The following is a 22,433-nucleotide window of genomic DNA, read 5'->3' as shown; positions in this document are numbered from 1 at the left end:
TTGTCTGTTGATAAGGTAGATAAAAGGAGCAACAGACAAGGTTTTCACAATCACACAGTCACATTGTGAAAGCTATATCATTATTCAATCATCTTCAAGAAACATGGCTACTGGAACACAGCTCTACATTTTCAGGCAGTTCCCTCAAGCCTCTCCATTACATCTTGACTAACAAAGTGATATCTACTTAATGCGTAAGAATAACCTCCAGGATAACCTCTCAACTCTGTTTGGAATCTCTCAGCCATCAACACTTGGTCTCATTTCACTCTTCCCCCTTTGGTCGAGAAGGTTCTCTCAATCCCTTGATGTTAATTCTCAGCTCATTCTAGGGTTTTTCTCAGTCCCTTGATGCTGAGTCTCAGCTCATTCCAGGATCTCTGTCCCATGTTGCCAGGAAGGTCCACACCCCTTGGAGTCATGTCCCACGCAGAGAGGGGGAGGGTGGTGATACTGCTCGTCATGTTGGCTGGAGAGAGAGGCCACATCTGAGCAACAAAAGAGGCTCTCTTGGGGGTGACTCTTAGGCCTAAATTTTAAATAGACCTGACCTATCCTTTGTGGGGTTAAGTTTCATATGAACAAACCCCAAGACTGGGGGCTCAGCCTATAGCTTTGGTTGTCCACACTGCTTGTGAGAATATCAAGAATTCAACTTGGGGAAGTTGAATTTCTCCCCACTCTCACCATTCCCCAAAGGGGGCTTGCAAATACTTTTCCAGTCACTGATCAAATCACTCTGGGATTCATCAGGGGATCGCTCTGGACAAACCAACAAAATCTCATGTCCTACCTGAGATTCCAAGTACTTATGACATTCAATCAAACTATCTACATGAGTTATATTAGGAAATGCACTAGTCAAAATATAAATTTTGTAATAAATAAACATTTTTTGCTTTAGTCTCACACATAAGGTAACATTTTAAACTATTAATTATCATCTATTTTCAGCACCCTGCAATAATGGCAATCCTTTGTTCTTCCTCATGCAAAAACATTTTTAAAATTTGTACATTGTACATTTCACTATTATAATACACTCTAGGCATTCCTAGATTATACCATCTCAATCTTTACCATCTATCTTTCTTTCTGATTTCATGTATGTCCCCAGCCCTCCTCCCTCTATCATTCTCACATGCAGCTTCATTCAATGTTTTAACATAATTACATTACAGTTAGGTAGTATTGTGCTGTCCATTTCTGATTTTTTATATTCAGTCCTGTTGCACAATCTGTATCCCTTCAGCTCCAATTACCCAATATCTCACCCTATTTCTATCTCCTGATGGTCTCTGTTACCAAGGAAATATTCCAAGTTTATATCACTAATGTCAGTTCATATCAGTGAGACCATACAGTATTTGTCCTTTTGTTTCTGGCTAATCACACTCAGCATAATGTCCTTAAGGTCCATTCATGTTGTTACATACTTCATAACTTTATTCTGCCTTACAGCTGCATAATATTCCGTCTTATGTAAATGCCACAGTTTGTTTAGCCATTCGTGTTGATGGACAATTAAGCTGTTTCCATCTCTTGGTAATTGTTAATAATGCTGCTATAAACATTGGTGTGTAAATGTCCATTTGTGTCCTTGGCCTCGTGTCCTTTGAGTAGAGACAGCATATAGATGGGTCCTGTTTTTCTTTTTTTTAATTTTTTTTATTAATCAAAAAAAAGAAAAGAAATTAACACAACATTTAGAAATCATTCCATTCTACACATGCACTCAGTAATTCTTAGTATCATCACATAGATGTATGATCATCATTTCTTAGTACATTTGCATCGATTTAGGAAAAGAACTAGCAAAACAGCAGAAAAAGATATAGAATGTTAATATAGAGAAGAGAATTAAAATAATAATACTAATAAAAAAATATATATATATAAAAAGGAAAAAGAAAAAAAACAAAAACAAAAGATACAAACAAACAAACAAACAAAAAACCATATTTCAGGTGCAGCTTCATTCAGTGTTCCAACATAGTTACATTACACTTAGGTATTACTGTGCTGTCCATTTTTGAGTTTTTGTATCTAGTCCTGTTGCACAGTCTGTATCCCTTCAGCTCCAATTACCCATTATCTTACCGTGTTTCTAACTCCTGCTGGTCTCTGTTACCAATGATATATTCCAAGCTGATTCTCGAATGTCGGTACACATCAGTGGGACCATACAGTATTTGTCCTTTAGTTTTTGGCTAGACTCACTCAGCATAATGTTCTCTAGGTCCATCCATGTTATTACATGCTTCATAAGTTTAGTCTGTCTTAAAGCTGCATAATATTCCATCGTAGGTATACGCCACAGTTTGTTTAGCCACTCGTCTGTTGATGGACATTTTGGCTGTTTCCATCTCTTTGCAATTGTAGATAATGCTGCTATAAACACTGGTGTGCAAATGTCCATCTGTGTCTTTGCCCTTAAGTCCTTTGAGTAGATACCTAGCAGTGGTATTGCTGGGTCGTAATCCATTCTGCCATTCTATGTCTTTTGATTGGGAAATTCAGTCCATTAACTTTTAGTGTTATTACTGTTTGGATAATATTTTCCTCTACCATTTTGGCTTTTGTATTATATATATCATATCTGATTTTCCTTCTTTCTATACTTTACTCCATACCTCTCTCTTCTGTCTTTTCATATCTGACTCTAGTGCTCCCTTTAGTATTTCTTGCAGAGCTGGTCTCTTGGTCACAAATTCTCTCAGTGACTTTTTGTCTATAAATGTTTTAATTTCTCCTTCATTTTTGAAGGACAATTTTGCGGGATATAGGAGTCTTGGTTGGCAGTTTTTCTCTTTTAGTAATTTAAATATATCATCCCACTGTCTTCTAGCTTCCATGGTTTCTGCTGAGAAATCTACACATAGTCTTATTGGGTTTCCCTTGTATGTGACAGATTGTTTTTCTCTTGCTGCTTTCAAGATCCTCTCTTTCTCTTTGACCTCTGACATTCTAACTAGTAAGTGTCTTGGAGAACACCTATTTGGGTCTATTCTCTTTGGGGTGCGCTGCACTTCTTGGATCTGTAATTTTAGGTCTTTCATAAGAGTTGGGAAATTTTCAGTGATAATTTCTTCCATTAGTTTTTCTCCTCCTTTTTTCCCTTTTCTTCTCCTTCTGGGACACCCACAACACGTATATTTGTGCACTTCATATTGTCATTCAGTTCCCTGATCCCCTGCTCAAGTTTTTCCATTCTTTTCCCTATAGTTTCGTTTCTTTTTGGGATTCAGATGTTCCATCCTCCAGTTCACTAATTGTAGCTTCTGTCTCTTTAGAACTACCATTGTAGGTATCCATTGTTTTTTCCATTTTTTCTTCTTTGTCCTTCACTCCCATAAGTTCTGTGATTTGTTTTTTCAGATTTTCTATTTCTTCTTTTTGTTCAGCCCATGTCTTCTTCATGTCCTCCCTCAATTTACTGATTTGGTTTTTGAAGAGTTTTTCCATTTCTGTTCGTATATTCAGCATTAGTTGTCTCAGCTCCTGTATCTCATTTGAACTATTGGTTTGTTCCTTTGACTGGGCCATATCTTCAATTTTCCGAGCATCATCCATTATTTTCTGCTGGTGTCTGGGCATTTGATCAGATTTCCCTGGGTGTGGGACCCGGCTGGTTGAAAGTTTTTTCTGTGAAATCTCTGGGCTCTGTTTTTCTTTTCCTGCCCAGTAGGTGGCGCTCGTGGCGCTCGTCTGTCTGCGGGGCCCACTAGTAAAAGATGCTGTGGCTCCTTTAACTTGCCAATCCGAATCTCGCAGTCGGCCCGGGAAACCGCGCGTGGAGGGGGGTGTCGCCGGCCACCGCGGCTTGGGGGAGTGCTGGTCCAAATTGCCCAGCTGGCCCGAGACGCCAAGCGTGGTGGGAGGGCCCCGCTATCCAACGTTCCCAGTCAGACCGGGGAGCCACGTGCGTGGAGGGGACCCCAGTCGCCAGCCGCCCCGGCCGGGAAAACGCACGCCCCTCAGGTATCTCACCGCAGCGGATTCTCCCTGCCCGTTCAGCCGTTCCAGAATGGGGTACGCTGTCTTTTTGGTCTCTGTCGTGGCTCCGGGAGCTGTTTCGTATTGTTTCTGTTTCTTTAGTTGCTTTTCTGGAGGAGGAACTAAGACCCGCGTGTCTTACTAAGCCGCCATCTTCTCCGGAAGTCTTGGGTCCTGTTTTTTAATCCATTCTGCCAGACTATGTCTTTTGATTGGAGAGTTTAATCCATTAACATTCAGTGTTATTACTACATGGGTAGTACTTTCTTCTACTATTTTGCCTTCTGGATTTTATGTGTCATATCTAATTTTCCTTCTTTTTAACTTTACTCATAGTCTTCCTTTCTACACTCTTCTCCACACCTCTCTCTTCTGTCTTCGTATCTGTCTCTAGTGTTCCCTGTAGTATTTCTTGCAGAGCTGGTCTCTTGGTCACAAATTTTCTCAGTGATTTTTTTGTCTGAAAATGTTTTAATTTCTCCCTCATTTTTGTAGACAGCATATAGAAGGATCCTGTTTTTTAATCCATTCTGCCAATCTATGTCTTTTGATTGGGGAATTCAGTCCATTAACATTTAGTGTTATTACTGTTTGGATAATATTTTCCTCTACCATTTTGCCTTTTGTATTATATATATCATATCTGATTTTCCTTCTTTCTACACTCTTCTCCATACCTCTCTCTTCTGTATTTTTGTATCTGACTCTAGTGCTCCCTTTAGTATTTCTTGCAGAGCTGGTCTCTTGGTCACAAATTCTCTCAGTGACTTTTTGTCTGAGAATGTTTTAATTTCTCCCTCATTTTTGAAGGACAATTTTGCTGGATATAGGAGTCTTGGTTGGCAGTTTTTCTCTTTTAGTAAATTAAATATATTATCCCACTCTCTTCTAGCCTCCATGGTTTCTGCTGAGAAATCTACACATAGTCTTATTGGGTTTCCCTTGTATGTGATGGATTGTTTTTCTCTTGCTGCTTTCAAGATCCTCTCTTTCTCTTTGACCTCTGACATTCTAACTAGTAAGTGTCTTGGAGAACGCCTATTTGGGTTTAATCTCTAAGTGCGCTGCACTTCTTGGATCTGTAATTTTAGGTCTTTCATCAGAGTTGGGAAGTTTTCAGTGATAATTTCTTCCATTAGTTTTTCTCCTCCTTTTCCCTTCTCTTCTCCTTCTGGGACACCCACAACACGTATATTTGTGCGGTTCATATTGTCCTTGAGTTCCCTGATACCCTGTTCAAATTTTTCCATTCTTTTCCCGATAGTTTCTGTTTCTTTTTGGAATTCAGATGTTCCATCCTCCAAATCACTAATTCTATCTTCTGTCTCTTTAAATCTATCATTGTAGGTATCCATTGTTTTTTCCATCTTTTCTACTTTGTCCTTCACTTCCATAAGTTTTGTGATTTGTTTTTTCAGTTTTTCTATTTCTTCTTTTTGTTCAGCCCATGTCTTCTTCATGTCCTCCCTCAATTTATCGATTTCATTTTTGAAGAGGTTTTACATTTCTGTTCGTATATTCAGCATTAGTTGTCTCAGCTCCTGTATCTCATTTGAACTATTGGTTTGTTCCTTTGACTGGGCCATATTTTCAATTTTTTGAGCGTGATCCGTTATCTTCTGCTGGCGTCTGGGCATTTAGTCAGATTTCCCTGGGTGCTGGACCCAACAATTTGGAAGATTTTTCTGTGATATCTCTGGGATCTGTTTTTCTTATCCTGCCCAGTAGGTGGCACTCGTGGCACACGTTTGTCTGCGGGTCCCACCAGTAAAAGGTGCTGTGGGTCCTTTAACTTTGGAAAACTCTCACCGTGGGGGAGGTTCGCCAGCCGAAGCGGCTTGGAAGAGTGCCAGCCGGCCCAGGGTCCGAACGCGGGGAGAGTCGCCGGCCGCCTCAGCCCGGGAGAGCGCCCATCCAAATTTCTTAGTCGGCCCGGGGCGCCAAGCGTGGCGGGAGGGTGCCAGCCACCGCAGCCCGCCCAGGAGAGTGCACCGTTCCCGGGGAGTCACGTGTTTGGAAGGGCCCCCCGCCCCGTCACCGTTCTCTGCGGCCTGGGGATTTCCGATCCAATTCTCTCAGTTGGTCCAGGGGGCTGCGCGTGGTGTGGGTGCCAGCCGCCGCGGCTTGAGGGGACCGCCTGTCCAATTCTCCCAGCAGGCCCGGGAAGGGGGAAGGGAGTGACTCCGGCCGCTTGCCGCCCCGCCCGGTGAAGCCCGCGCCCCTTGGCGATCTCACCGGAACGGGTTCTCTCAGCCAGTCAGCCGTTCCAGGATGGGGTACGCTGTCTTTTTTATCTCTGTTGTGGCTCTGGGAGCTGTTCTGTATCGTTTCTACTCCCCTAGTAGCTGTTCTGGAGGAGGAACTAAGATCCGCGCGTCTTACTAAGCCGCCATCTTCTCCGGAAGTCTCTCCCTCATGTTTGAAGGACAGTTTTGCTGGATATAGAATTCTTGGTTGGCAGTTTTTCTCTTTTAATAATTTAAATATATTATCCCACTGTCTTCTCACCTCCATGGTTTCTGCTGAGAGATCTGCACATAGTCTTACTGGGCTTCCCTTGTATGTGATGGATTGCTTTTCTCTTGCTGCTTTCAAGATCCTCTCTTTCTCTTTGACCTCTGACATTCTGATTATTAAATGTCTTGGAGTATGTCTATTTGGGTCTATTCTCTTTGGGGTATGCTACACTTCTTGGATCTGTAATTTTAAGTCTTTCCTAAGAGTTGGGAAATTTTCAGTGATAATTTCTTCCATTAGTTTTTCTCCTCCTTTTCCCTTCTCTTCTCCTTCTGGGACACCCACAACACGTATATTCATGCACTTCATATTGTCTTTCAATTCCCTGAGTCCCTGCTCATATTTTTCCATTTTTTTTCCCTGTAGTTTCTGTTTCTTGTCGAATTTCAGGTGTTCCGTCCTCCAGTTTTGAAATCCTATGTTCTGTCTCTCGAAATCTACCATTGTAGGTTTCCATTGTTTTTTTCATCTCTTCTACTGTGTCTTTCATTTCCACAAGTTCTGTGATTTGTTTTTTCAGACTTTCAGTTTCTTCTTTTTGTTCTTTCCTTGCCTTCTTTATATCTTCCCTCAATTCATTGATTTGGTTTTTGATGAGGTTTTCCATGTCTGTTCGTACATTCTGAATTAATTGTTTCAGCTCCTGTATGTCATTTGAATTGCTGGTTTGTTCCTTTGACTGGGCCATATCTTCAATTTTCCTAGTGTGATTTATTATTTTATGCTGGCGTCTAGGCATTTAATTACCTTAATTAGTTTATTTTGGAGATTGCTTTCACTTCTTTTATCTAAGGTTTTCTTGCTGGATGAATTTGTTGTCTATCTGTTCTTTGACATTCCGTTCAGCTTTATCTGGACCTTTAGCTTAAATTTTGTTTAACAGAGGAGAATTTTTCAGTTCTTGTTTTCTTGTTTCTTGCCCTGCTTGTGTGGTGCCTTCCCCCCGCCCACACTTAGGAGGGTCTACTTAGATATTATAGACCCCAGCCAGATTTTCCCAGACCAAACTGGCCTCCTATCAGGAGGAAAGAGTAACCTGCATCGGTTTTCCCTGAGGGTGAGACCCAGCAGGTTGAAAGACTTTCCTGTGAAGTCTCTGGACTCTGTTTTTCTTATCCTGCCCTGTGTGTGGCGCTTGTCTGACTGCAGGTCCTACCAGCATAAGATGATGCGGTACCTTTAACTTTGGCAGACTCTCCCTGCTGGGGGCGTGGTGGAGACAGAGGAGAGGGTGTAGGTTGGTTTTAATGGCTTCAAATTACCAAGCCCTGGTGTTTGAATTCCTTGATGGAGGGATTCCACCTGGGTGGGGCTTCACCCCTCCCCTGGGGAAGGCACAAGCTCCAGATAAGCCCCCAAAAGAGCTCACTTCTGCCTATGCCTGGGGCAGCTGCAGTCTGAAAAGTCCTGCAGCTGTATCCAGAGGCACTCAAGCCTTTGTAGATACACAGCTACAAAAACCTCTGTTTCCTTCTTTTTTTCCCCCCCTTTTTCTGTCAGTCCTGCCCCCTTGGCGCCGGGGCAAAAATGAGCAATCTCCGCTTTGATCAGGTTCACCTAAGCTGGGGGCCTATTTTTAGTAGTCAGAATTTGTTAATTAGTTCCACAATTGGCATTTGATTGTGCCCAGTCCCTGCTGCCGGTAAAGTCCTTTCCTTTCCCCTCTGGGAAGCAGCCTGTGGGGGAGGGGCACTGGCCGCCGCAGCTTTGGGAACTCACGGTCCTGGGGGGTGCTCGCAGCTGGTCCAGCTGGTCCAGACTGGGGTATGCTGTGTGTCTGGTCACTGGCGTGGCCCCAGGAGCTGTTCTGTACTGTTTCTGGTTTAGTAGTTGTTCTGGAGGACGAACTAAAACGTGCACGTTGTTAAGCTGCCATCTTGACCCAGAAGTCAGGCCTAATTTTAAGTAGGCTCGACCTATCCTTTGTGGGGTTAAGTTTCATATGAACAAACCCCAAGATTGGGGGCTCAGCTTATTACTTTGGTTGTCCCCACTACTTGTGAGAATATTAAGAATTCAACTTGGGGAAGCTGAATCTTCCCCTTTTCTCACCATTCCCTGAAAGGGACTTTTTATTCACTGTTCAAATCACTCTGGGATTTATCGAGGCATCACTCTGGACAAACCAACAAAATCTCATGCCCTACTCAAGGTTCCATGTACTTATGGTGTTCAGTTAAGCTGTCTACATAAGTCATATTAGGAAATGCACTAGTCAAAATATAAGCTTTGTACCAAATAAACATTTTTTTGCTTTATAGACAGCTGTTTTTACCCCTACACAGGTAACTGTTCCCTCAACGTCCAACCCCAAATTCTCATCAAAATCTCTTGGTCTCCTTTGAAATTAGTTGCGTTTTTTTTCTATGTATGTTATATTTCACAATAAAAAATGTTAAAAATAAAAAATCTTTTGGTCTCTTAATTTCAACATGAGCTTCATAAAGCCCCTTGGAGGCTAAGCAAAGTTTGATGAACATCTGTGGAAAGGAAACAGAAAAACCAGACACACTAAAAGTTCTGGCAGTTTTTCTGGCCGGTGGTGCTTATTTTGTACACCTCCATGCTGAGACAGGCTAGGGCCACTGGGCTAGTTAACTAGGGGAAGAACCCTACCGTGAACCCACACAGATAGGGCTATAAGGCTCTGCTGCCTCATTCGATGGCTGCATTATTCTCTCCTTAATTACTTCTGGTAAGCAGATAACCACAGGGGATGGGAGGACCATCCCCCAGGGTAGAAAGGTTCGTCCTTCAGTCATGTATCCACCCACTGTTTTGACAGATAACTATTGAGAGCTTATTTTGTGCAAGGCACTACTGCTAAATGAAACATTCATTTTACATTCAACAGGCATTTACTGAGCACCTACTAAGTCTCAGGCACCGTTTGTTCTAGGCATTGGAGAGACCGAGGTGAACACAACAAAGCTCCTACTCTCACAAGGCTCAAAATCTGAGGCTAGGCCGGATCCAAGATGGCGTCTTAGTAAGGTACATGCGTCTTAGTTCCTCCGACTCCAAATCAACTAATAGGTGAACAGAAACAGTACAGAACAGCTCCCGGGGCTACAGTAGGGAATGGACACACAGCGTAACCCAGTCTGGGCTGGTTAGTCTGACTGCGAAACTCGGCTGCGGTGAGTGAGATCCCTGAGCGGCGGGCGATTTCCCGAGCAGCCGCAGCTGCGGTGGTCCGAGCTAATCCCTCCCTCCTTCCCGGGCTGGCTGAGAGATGCGGAGAGACAAGCTTCCCAGCCAAGGCGGCCGGCGCCACACTTTTGCGGGCGGCTTCGAGTCTCGGCTTCGAGTCCGCGACTACTAGTCTCGGATCAGAGGGCTATCCAAAGTCTGGGCTGGCAAGTCTGACTGCGAGACTTGGCTGCGGCGAGACCCCCGAGCGGCTGCAGCTGCGGCGGTCCGAGCTAATCTCTCCCTCCTTCCTGAGCTGGCTGAGAGACTCGGAGAGACAAGCTTCCCAGCCAAGGCGGCCGGCGCCACAATTTTGCGGGCGGCTTCGAGTCTCGGCTTCGAGTCCGCAGCTACGAGTCTCGGATCAGAGGGCTATCCAAAGTCTGGGCTGGCAAGCCTGACTGCGACTCTTGGCTGCGGCGAGACCCCTGAGCAGCGCGCGATATGCCGAGCAGCCGCAGCTGTGGCGGTCCGAGCTAATCCCTCCCTCCTTCCCGGGCCAGCTGAGAGTATCGGAGAAGCAAGTTTCCCAAGCCGAGGCAGGCGGCGCCCTTCTTTTGCGGGCGGCTTCGAGTCTCGGCTTCGAGTCCGCGGCTACGAATCTCAGATCAGAGGGCTATCCAAAGTCTGGGCTGGCTAGACTGACTGCGAGACTCGGCTGCGGTGAGACCCCCGAGCGGCGCGCGATTACCCGATCAGCGGCAGCTGCGGTGGTCCGAGCTACTCCCTCCCTCCTTTCCGGGCCTGCTGAGAGTATTGGAGAAGCAAGTTTCCCAAGCCGAGGCAGGCGGCACCCCTCTTTTGCGGGCGGCTTCGAGTCTCTGCTTCGAGTCCGCGGATACGAGTCTCGGATAGGAGGGCTATCCAAGCCGCGGTAGCCCCCCCCCCACGGGAGGCTTCCTGGTCCGGTGGGGAATCCCCCAGGCCCGCTGCAGCCCGCAACCAGCTACAGGGTCCCCTCAAGCCACGGCAGCTGACGCCGCCACCACGCGCGGCCCCTGAACCAACGGAGAGAATTGGATCTGAAATCCCCAGGCCACGGAGATCGGTGACTGGGGGAGACCCATTCCAAACACTTGAGACAAACGTGTGCCACGTGCGCCATGTACTGGGCAAGATAAGAAAAACAGATCCCAGAGATTTCACAGAAAAATCTTAAAACCTTGCTGGGTCCAACACCCAGAGAAATCTGAATAAATGCCCAGACGCCAGGAGCAGAAGATAACTGTCCACGCTCAAAAGATTGAGAACATGGCTCAGTCAAAGGAACAAACCAATAGCTCAAATGAGACACAAGAGCTGAGACAACTAATGCTGAATATACGAACAGAAATGGAAAACCTCTTCAAAAATGAAATCGATAAATTGAGGGAGGACATGAAGAGGACATGGGCTGAACATAAAGAAGAAATAGAAAAACTGAAAAAACAAATCGCAGAACTTATGGAAGTGAAGGATAAAGTAGCAAACATAGAAAAAATAATGGATAGCTACAATGATAGATTTAAAGAGACAAGATAGAAGTAGTGATTTGGAGGATGGAACGTCTGAATTCCAAAAACAAACAGAAACTATAGGGAAAAGAATGGAAAAATTTGAACAGGATATCAGGGAACTCAAGGACAATATGAACCGCACAAATATACGTGTTGTGGGTGTCCCAGAAGGAGAAGAGAAGGGAAAAGGAGGAGAAAAACTAATGGAAGAAATTATCACTGAAAATTTCCCAACTCTTATGAAAGACCTAAAATTACAGATCCAAGAAGTGCAGCGCACCCCAAAGAGATTAGACCCAAATAGGCGTTCTCCAAGACACTTACTAGTTAGAATGTCAGAGGTCAAAGAGAAAGAGAGGATCTTGAAAGCAGCAAGAGAAAAACAATCCATTACATACAAGGGAAACCCAATAAGACTATGTGTAGATTTCTCAGCAGAAACCATGGAAGCTAGAAGACAGTGGGATGATATATTTAAAATACTAAAAGAGAAAAACTGCCAACCAAGACTCCTATATCCAGCAAAATTATCCTTCAAAAATGAGGGAGAAATTAAAACATTCTCAGACAAAAAGTCACTGAAAGAATTTGTGACCAAGAGACCAGCTCTGCAAGAAATACTACAGGGAGCACTAGAGTCAGACACAAAAAGACAGAAGAGAGAGATATGGAAAAGAGTGTAGAAAGAAGGAAAATCAGATATGATATATATAATACAAAAGGCAAAATGTTAGAGGAAAATATTATCCAAACAGTAATAACACTAAATGTCAATGGACTGAATTCCCCAATCAAAAGACATAGATTGGCAGAATGGATTAAAAAACAGGATCCTTCTATATGCTGTCTACAGGAAACACATCTTAGACCCAAAGATAAACATAGGTTGAAAGTGAAAGGTTGGGAAAAGATATTTCATGCAAATAACAACCAGAAAAGAGCAGGAGTGGCTATACTAATATCCAACAAATTAGACTTCAAATGTAAAACAGTTAAAAGAGACAAAGAAGGACACTATATACTAATAAAAGGAACAATTAAACAAGAAGACATAACAATCATAAATATTTACGCACCGAACCAGAATGCCCCAAAATACGTGAGGAATACACTGCAAACACTGAAAAGGGAAATAGACTCATATACCATAATAGTTGGAGACTTCAACTCACCACTCTCATCAATGGACAGAACATCTAGACAGAGGATCAACAAAGAAATAGAGAATCTGAATATTACTATAAATGAACTAGACTTAATAGACATTTATAGGACATTACATCCCACAACAGCAGGATACACCTTTTTCTCAAGTGCTCATGGATCATTCTCAAAGATAGACCATATGCTGGGTCACAAAGCAAGTCTTAACAAATTTAAAAATATTGAAATCTTACACAACACTTTCTCGGACCATAAAGGAATGATGTTGGAAATCAATAATAGGCAGAGTGCCAGAAAATTCACAAATACGTGGAGGCTCAACAACACACTCCTAAACAACGAGTGGGTCAAAGAAGAAATTGCTAGAGAAATTAGCAAATACCTCGAGGTGAATGAAAATGAAAACACAACATATCAAAACTTATGGGACGCAGCAAAGGCAGTGCTAAGAGGGAAATTTATTGCTCTAAATGCCTATATCAGAAAAGAAGAAAAGGCAAAAATTCAGGAATTAACTATCCATTTGGAAGAACTGGAGAAAGAACAGCAAGCTAACCCCAAAGCAAGCAAAAGGAAAGAAATAACAAAGATTAGAGCAGAAATAAATGAAATTGAGAACATGAAAACAATAGAGAAAATCAATAAGGCCAGAAGTTGGCTCTATGAGAAAATCAATAAGATTGATGGGCCCTTAGCAAGATTGACAAAAAGAAGAAGAGAGAGGATGCAAATAAATAAGATCAGAAATGGAAGAGGAGACATAACTACTGACCTCACAGAAATAAAGGAGGTAATAACAGGATACTATGAACAACTTTACGCTAATAAATACAACAATTTAGATGAAATGGACGGGTTCCTGGAAAGACATGAACAACCAACTTTGACTCAAGAAGAGATAGATGACCTCAACAAACCAATCACAAGTAAAGAAACTGAAGCAGTCATTCAAAAGCTTCCTAAAAAGAAAAATCCAGGACCAGACGGCTTCACATGTGAATTCTATCAAACATTCCAGAAAGAATTAGTACCAACTCTCCTCAAACTCTTCAAAAAAATCGAAGTGGAGGGAAAACTACCTAATTCATTCTATGACGCCAACATTACCCTCATACCAAAACCAGGCAAAGATATTACAAGAAAAGAAAACTACAGGCCGATCTCTCTAATGAATATAGATGCAAAAATCCTCAATAAAATTCTAGCAAATCGTATCCAACAACACATTAAAAGAATTATTCATCATGACCAAGTAGGATTCATCCCAGGTATGCAAGGATGGTTCAACATAAGAAAATCAATTAATGTAATACACCATATCAACAAATCAAAGCAGAAAAATCACATGATCATCTCAATTGATGCAGAGAAGGCATTTGACAAGATTCAACAGCCTTTCCTGTTGAAAACACTTCAAAGGATAGGAATACAAGGGAACTTCCTTAAAATGATAGAGGGAATATATGAAAAACCCACAGCTAATATCATCCTTAATGGGGAAAAATTGAAAACGTTCCCCCTAAGATCAGGAACAAGACAAGGATGTCCACTATCACCACTATTATTCAACATTGTGTTGGAGGTTCTAGCCAGAGCAATTAGACAAGAAAAAGAAATACAAGGCATCAAAATTGGAAAGGAAGAAGTAAAACTATCACTGTTTGCAGACGATATGATAATATACGTCGAAAACCCGGAAAAATCCACAACAAAACTACTAGAGCTAATAAATGAGTACAGCAAAGTAGCAGGTTACAAGATCAACATTCAAAAATCTGTAGCATTTCTATACACTAGCAATGAACAAGTGGAGGGGGAAATCAAGAAACGAATCCCATTTACAATTGCAACTAAAAGAATAAAATACCTAGGAATAAATTTAACTAAAGAGACAAAAAACCTATATAAAGAAAACTACAAAAAACTGCTAAAAGAAATCACAGAAGACCTAAACAGATGGAAGGGCATACCGTGTTCATGGATTGGAAGACTAAATATAGTTAAGATGTCAATCCTACCTAAATTGATTTACAGATTCAATGCAATACCAATCAAAATCCCAACAACTTATTTTTCAGAAATAGAAAAACCAATAAGCAAATTTATCTGGAAGGGCAGGGTGCCCCAAATTGCTAAAAACATCTTGAGGAAAAAAAACGAAGCTGGAGGTCTTGCGCTGCCTGACTTTAAGGCATATTATGAAGCCACAGTGGTCAAAACAGCATGGTATTGGCATAAAGATAGATATATCGACCAATGGAATCGAATAGAGTGCTCAGATATAGACCCTCTCATCTATGGACATTTGATCTTTGATAAGGCAGTCAAGCCAACTCACCTGGGACAGAGCAGTCTCTTCAATAAATGGTGCCTAGAGAACTGGATATCCATATGCAAAAGAATGAAAGAAGACCCATATCTCACACCCTACACAAAAGTTAACTCAAAATGGATCAAAGATCTAAACATTAGGTCTAAGACCATAGAACAGTTAGAGGAAAATGTAGGGAGATATCTTATGAATCTTACAATTGGAGGCGGTTTTATGGACCTTACACCTAAAGCAAGAGCACTGAAGAAGGAAATAAATAAATGGGAACTCCTCAAAATTAAACACTTTTGTGCATCAAAGAACTTCATCAAGAAAGTAGAAAGACAGCCTACACAATGGGAGACAATATTTGGAAACGACATATCAGATAAAGGTCTAGTATCCAGAATTTATAATGAGATTGTTCAACTCAACAACAAAAAGATAGCCAACCCAATTACAAAATGGGAAAAATACTTGAATAGACACCTCTCAGAGGAGGAAATACAAATGGCCAAAAGACACATGAAGAGATGCTCAATGTCCCTGGCCATTAGAGAAATGCAAATCAAAACCACAATGAGATATCATCTCACACCCACCAGAATGGCCATTATCAACAAAACAGAAAATGACAAGTGCCTGAGAGGATGCAGAGAAAGAGGCACACTTATCCACTGTTGGTGGGAATGTCAAATGGTGCAACCACTGTGGAAAGCAGTTTGGCGGTTCCTCAAAAAGCTGAATATAGAATTGCCATACGATCCAGCAATACCATTGCTGGGAATCTACTCAAAGGAATTAAGGGCAAAAACTCAAACAGACATTTGCACACCAATGTTTATAGCAGCGTTATTTACAATTGCAAAGAGATGGAAACAGCCAAAATGTCCATCAACAGACGAGTGGCTAAACAAACTGTGGTATATACGTACGATGGAATATTATGCAGCGTTAAGACAGGATAAACTTATGAAGCATGTAATAACATGGATGGACCTAGAAAACATTATGCTGAGTGAGTCTAGCCAAAAGCTAAAAGACAAATACTGTATGGTCCCAATGATGTGAATCGACACTCGAGAAAAAACTTGGAATATGTCACTGGTAACAGAGTTCAGCAGGAGTTAGAAACAGGGTAAGATAATGGGTAATCGGAGCTGATGGAATACAGACGGTGCAATAGGACTAGATACAAAAACTCAAAAATGGACAGTACAATAATACCTAATTGTAAAGTAATCATGTTAAAATACTGAACGAAGCTGCATCCGAGCTATAGGTTTTTGTTTTGTTTTGTTTTGTTTGATTTGTTCTTATTATTATTACTTTTATTTTTTTCTCTATATTAACATTCTATATCTTTTTCTGTTATAATGCTAGTTCTTCTAAACCGATGCAAATGTACTAAGAAACGATGATCATGCATCTATGTGATGATGTTAAGAATTACTGATTGCATATGTAGAATGGTATGACGTCTAAAAAAAAAAAAATGGTCAGCACAATACTGCCTAATTGTAATGTAATTATCTTGGAACGCTGAATGAAGCTGCATCTGATCTATAGTTTTTTTTTTTGTTTGTTTTGTTTTTTTTTCTCTTATATATTTTTGTACTTTTTATTTTTATTTGTGTTTTCTCTCTGTGTTATCACTTTATTTCTTTTTCTGTTGTAGTGCTATTTCTTTCTCTAAATCGATGCATATGTACTGAGAAATGATGACCATACACCTATGTGATCATATTAAGAATTACTGATTGCATATGTAGAATGGATTGATTTCTATTGTTGTGTTAGTTAATTTTTTTAATTAATAAAAAAAAAAAAAACAGAAAATGACAAGTGCTGGAGAGGATGCGGTGAAAGAGGCACACTTATCCACTGTTGGTGGGAATGTCAAATGGTGCAACCACTGTGGAAAGCAGTTTGGCGGTTCCTCAAAAAGCTGAATATAGAATTGCCATACGATCCAGCAATACCATTGCTGGGAATCTACTCAAAGGAATTAAGGGCAAAAACTCAAACAGACATTTGCACACCAATGTTTATAGCAGCGTTATTTACAATTGCAAAGAGATGGAAACAGCCAAAATGTCCATCAACAGACGAGTGGCTAAACAAACTGTGGTATATACATACGATGGAATATTATGCAGCTTTAAGGCAGGATAAACTTATGAAGCATGTAATAACATGGATGGACCTAGAGAACATTATGCTGAGTGAGTCTAGCCAAAAACTAAAAGACAAATACTGTATGGTCCCAATGATGTGAATCGACACTCGAGAATAAACTTGGAATATGTCATTGGTAACAGAGTTCAGCAGGAGTTAGAAACAGGGTAAGATAATGGGTAATTGGAGATGATGGAATACAGACTGTGCAATAGGACTAGATACAAAAACTCAAAAATGGACAGCACAATAATACCTAATTGTAAAGTAATCATGTTAAAATACTGAACGAAGCTGCATCCGAGCTATAGGTTCTTGTTTTGTTTTGTTTTGTTTGTTTTGTTCTTATTATTATTACTTTTATTTTTTTTCTCTATATTAACATTCTATATTTTTTTCTGTTATACTGCTAGTTCTTCTAAACCAATGCAAATGTACTAAGAAACGATGATCATGCATCTATGTGATGATGTTAAGAATTACTGATTGCATATGTAGAATGGTATGATGTCTAAAAAAAATGGTCAGCACAATACTGCCTAATTGTAATGTAATTATGTTGGAACGCTGAATGAAGCTGCATCTGATCTATAGTTTTTTTTTGTTTTTTTTCTTTCTCTTATATATTTTTGTACTTTTTATTTTTATTTGTGTTTTCTCTGTGTTATCACTTTATTTCTTTTTCTGTTGTCGTGCTATTTCTTTCTCTAAATCGATGCATATGTACTGAGAAATGATGACCATACACCTATGTGATGATATTAAGAATTACTGATTGCATATGTAGAATGGATTGATTTCTAATGTTGTGTTAATTTTTTTTAATTAATAATAAAAAAAAAAATCTGAGGCTAGGAAGCTGGTGATAAATTTGTAAACTGAACTCAAGGTAACTACAGACTAAAAACAGGAAAGTATGACAAAACGAGGGAGGCAAAGTTTCGGCTGTGGCCTCCAGGAGGAGCTGAATGTGAACCGAGAACTGAGCGGCGAGGAGAAGCCAACAATGCAAAGATTCAAAGTCAGTGCAAAGGATCTTGGGAGGTTTAAGGGGCAGAGGCCAGCGTGGCTGGGGAACAGTAAACAACAAGAGAGAATGACTGACAAGAGCCTTAGGAAGCCCTGGTAAGTCCACAGTGGTGAGGGGAAGCTACTGGAGAGTTTCCCACAGGAGCGTGGCCTGGTCTGCTTGGTGCTTTAATAGGCCCCCCTCTGGTTAGAGGTGAGGAGAATGAACTGTAGAGTAGACACAACTGCAGGGAGGGAGGTGAAGAGTTAGGAGCAATAATCTAGACCAGAGGTAGCTCAGATGCAAGGCGATGCACTGGAAATGGAGAAGACAGTGGATTTGGGGTATGTTTTAGAGGCAGTGTAAACAAGGCTTGCTGGTGAACTGGATGTGGGGGCAAGTTTCATCCCATTCTGAAAACTGGAAGAGGAGCAACCTTTGTGTTTGGTGGGGTGAGTGGGGCACAACACTGGCATTTATTTTAGAACTGTTACAGAAAGGAATCCTGTCCACTGCAGCCTTGCTGAATGGAAATCAAATGCCACTTCCTAATAACTGTCCCATTTATGTCCTTGGAGGCCCAAAGGCTTCTATTTGGGATGAAGTGTCCCTTGCATCTCCTTGTCCTCTAGGAGAGCTGGGAGGCACTGGGTGGATGCCACTGGGTAGCAGGGGCATTAATACCCAGTTGCTAAGCTGTTCCCAGAGGGTCTGAACTAAGCCCCAAGCAGCCTGCAGCCCAGACATTTTATAGCAAAACTTTGTCCTTAGCTTGTAATACTTTCATAGCCATGGAAAAAAAAAAAAGAAAAAAAGAAATGGAAAAGAAAAGGCTATTTTGGGTTTCAGATCTCTTCATTCTCTATTTTTCATGTCTGCAGGTAAGTGTTTCCCGAAAACCCTAAAAACAAGAAGCAGTGGTGTACGGTTGTCTTCCACTGAGACTCCTCACATTTTTCTTAACCCTCTGTAATGACAAAAGAAGTGCTGACTACCAAGAGCCCTAATCTGCTGCCCACTACATGACGTGCATTATCCCTGAAGCAGCCGCCAGAGCCAGGTGAGGGGTCAGGTCTTGTTTCTCATCTGCATACTGTTGACCAGAACGAGGCAAATCCATGCTTAAGAGGTTGGGAAATTAGCACCGTGTGGATGAACAGGGTATAAGCTGCAAGCTCGATGGGCAGTTCTGCCAAAGCCCAGCCAAAGAGTTCTCGTGGCCAGAGGGGAGAGGAAAGCCAGGCCACCTGGAGCTCAGGCCTGGCACTGGAATATGTTTAACAACAGTTTAACTCCTGGCATGTTGAAATTTCACAAAGTGGTGGGGGGGGGGGAGAGGAAGCTGGCAGAACTCTGGCTGCAGCTTGTAATCCGGGGACAAAGGGTTTTCAATTAATTTTTCAAAGAATTCTGCTGACCACTTAAAGACTTCTATTGTCTTATGCTTGTAAAAGTTCACCCGCTCTCCGCCCCAGGCATACTTCCTTCAGCAGCTGCAGTACCATTTTCGCTCACAGTCTCAGATGACAACTCAAACCCAATGCTGACCACCCTGAAACTCAGGCTGGGATCAAGTGGGTGGGAAAATTAATCAGTGGAAATGACTCAGTTCCAGGCTCTGGGCTAAGCACAAAGCATCAAAGAGGAGTAAGAGAGTCCAATCCTAATGGGGAGGATTGTGATACTGCAGGATATCAAAATGTAAGCAAGATAAATACAAGGTGCTGGAGGAAGCACTGCTTAGGGTAAGGACAGCAAAAAAAGCACCCCTGAGGAGGTGGCATCCATCACCTTCAAGAATGAGTGGGAGTTTGTACAGTATTCTCTGGATCACCATTTGGGTCCTTTTGTAGCATGCCACTGTCATGAACTCATTAGGGAGGAAATGTGATTCAGTCCTGGGCAGCCCCAGTTTACTCCCTGTTGCCTCCCAGAACTTAAAAAGAACAAGCTCTGTGCACAGCTTCCCCAATGTCTTCCCCACACTGACCAAGTTGTGAGCATTTCCCCCAAAGCCCTCTGTGCTGACTGGTCTCCACTTTCCCAAGACCTTTCCACTGATACCTCCGCTCACCTCCACAGAGAGGACCTTTCCCAAGGCAAAGAAGAAGGGATGCATGTTGATATCTGGGTCTTTGCGGAAGCAATTAGGCTTGGCATGGTGCTGGAAATGCATGTGGTTCCACCAGCTGGCAGGGGCCCCCTACGGAAAAGTGGGGACATGGGTATGAAAACCTAGGGTCCCCCTCTTGATTAGAGTTTCAGAGAGCCCCTCCCCATCCTATTGACCTTCAAGTGGCCAATCACAAAATGATGCAGCAGGTGGTTCCATGCAGAGGTGCCGAAGACAGACAGGTGCCCAAAGTCATGCTGCAGCCAGCCAGCCTGGGCCTAGGAGAAAAAGGGAAGCACTGAGTACAGCAGCCCACCAGTCCTCTCACTGACCTCAGCAGTTCCTTCAGCCTCTGCCTTCTCCATCCACCTAGGCCTGTGATGGCCACAATCCCCCAACCGAGCACCCAAGGAAAGGAGTCAAGGCACCCGAGTTCTAATTCTGGTTCTGGCACTAATTCACATAAGAGTTGGCCAAATCACTAGCTCTTCTCTGTTCTTCAGCTTCCCCAGCTCTGAAATGCCGTGACTTACGATGGACTGACTCTCAGAACACAGAAAAGGACAGAGACTGACAAACTCAGAGGTGAGCAGAAGGTTTGGCAGATGGGTCCTCACAGCTAACTATTAGGACCTGACCACTATTATTAGCATTTTGGGCAATGCTAGGGGTGGGGAGGAAGCAAAGCTTATGTGAGAAACCAGAATCTTGGTTCTTGGCACATTGGGGCGAAGTTTCAGAGTACAAATTCCATAGGAAGAAGGGAAGCCTGGGAAAAGCAGCTGCAGAGCAGCGAGAGAAGTGAAGAGGTATGTGTGAACTTATGAGCAGATAAAAGCCAGGCCACGGAATGTACGTTTTCTTTCTGCGCCACCTCCTCCCTGGCCTATCTTCAGCTCTGCTGTGACCAGAAGGCATGGTTGCTCGGCCTTCCAAATGTTATGGAGAGCTTTCCCCTGGGATGCCGAGCAGAGCTGTGCACACGACAGGCTGAGGGCTCTCACCTGAACCGTGCTGAGCAGCACCGCGCAGATGAGGAAGGGCACGAGGGACGTCCCAAAGACCCAGAGAGTGAGCCAGGCAGCAACATCCAGCAGCAGGATGTGCAGCAAGTACAGCAGGAAGAAAACGTGGTTGGCCTTCATGAGCCCCATCCGCTCCACAGTGGCCCGCAGCTCCCGGAACTCATTGGTCAACTCCTTCTGTGGCACAGCAGGGAGGAGGGGTCTGTTATTCTTCCCAGCTGCAATCCAAGACTGCTGGAAACACAGGTCCTCTTTGCGTCAAGGACCCCCTCCCCCCACTGAGGTACCTATAGGAAGACAATCTTGGGCAAAAATACCAATATATATATATATATTTTAATTACATGGGCAGGCACCGGGAAGCGAACCCGGGTCTCCAGCATGGCAGGCGAGAACACTGCCACTGAGCCACCGTTGCCCGATACCAAAATATTGAAGGATAACAGGAGGAGGTGATATGGGTTCCTGCCTATGGGCATGTGTTCTTTGGTGCCAAGCAGACCTGAATTCATGTCTCTGCTCTGCTATTTACTGTGTGATCCTTGGATGAGTTGCTTAACCTCTCTGAACCTCAGTTTTCTTATCTGTGAGTGTGAGAGTTATATGAGGATATCCTTGGCACATAAAACATGCTCAATAAATAAGTCTCATGTTGATGATAACAATAGTGGCCTTGGAAGAACCACAGTTCCAAAGCTCTGCTCCCTTGAGGTTGTAATCCAATGACTACAGGAGAAGCAGGGACCTCAAGACTCCTAAGAATTACTGATTGTGGTCACCAGTGGCTGTATCTAGGCCTTCCTTCTACCCCCTGCCCCTCAGCAACCATAAACTGCTCAAAGAGCAAACACGGTCTCACATTCTTGGTGGGCTCAAAACTTGGCTGCTCTGGAGACAGTTCTCCAATCAGGAGAGAGTTCATATATTTTCTCACGATCCCCTTGTTGATGTGGAATGCCAGAAAGGGATCCTGCAAGGACAGAGAGAAGGAAGAAAGGTGAGGAAACCGGCCCCGCCCCCCTAGACTCCTGGAGGGCACATACCAAAGGCCACTTTCTCCACCCTCTAGCATTCAACCCTCCTGCCAGCAAGGACCCAAGTTGTAGAGGCAGAGACCACCTCTATCAGACCATGTACGCTTTGAGGTTGCTCATACCTTTGCCAGGGATACATAGCACAAGATTACCCAGCATCTAGGGCTTAGTAGGCACCACACCAAGGGATAGGAGGCCTGGTGGGGAGAACCACCCAGAAAGACCACCTGGGCCTGGGACAGCTTTTGCACAAGAATTTAGATAGGAGAAACAACCAGATGGGATGGGTAGGGATCTGAGACTTCTCTATCCCTTACTGTGGGACATTTAACAAGTCCCTTCTCTCTTTGAACCTGTGTTCTCTAAGTAGTGGTGACTCCCAAACTCCAAACTAAGGA

The 22,433-nt window shown here is 42.8% G+C and overlaps 1 protein-coding gene across 1 annotated transcript in view; it reads right to left on the bottom strand.

Moving 5' to 3' along the window:
• The window catches only part of FADS1 (fatty acid desaturase 1), a 29,485-nt gene that overhangs the window by 5,170 nt on the left and 1,882 nt on the right, over window positions 1–22,433 (bottom strand). Inside the window, 4 exon segments of the mRNA XM_077116010.1 lie at window positions 19,938–20,066; window positions 20,153–20,254; window positions 20,981–21,178; window positions 21,861–21,971. Coding sequence (XP_076972125.1) covers window positions 19,938–20,066; window positions 20,153–20,254; window positions 20,981–21,178; window positions 21,861–21,971 — 540 coding nt within the window.

The sequence above is a fragment of the Tamandua tetradactyla genome, chromosome 9 (assembly GCF_023851605.1).
Source record: "Tamandua tetradactyla isolate mTamTet1 chromosome 9, mTamTet1.pri, whole genome shotgun sequence".
Lineage (NCBI taxonomy): Eukaryota > Metazoa > Chordata > Mammalia > Pilosa > Myrmecophagidae > Tamandua > Tamandua tetradactyla.
This window is presented reverse-complemented; position numbering and strand designations above follow the sequence as displayed.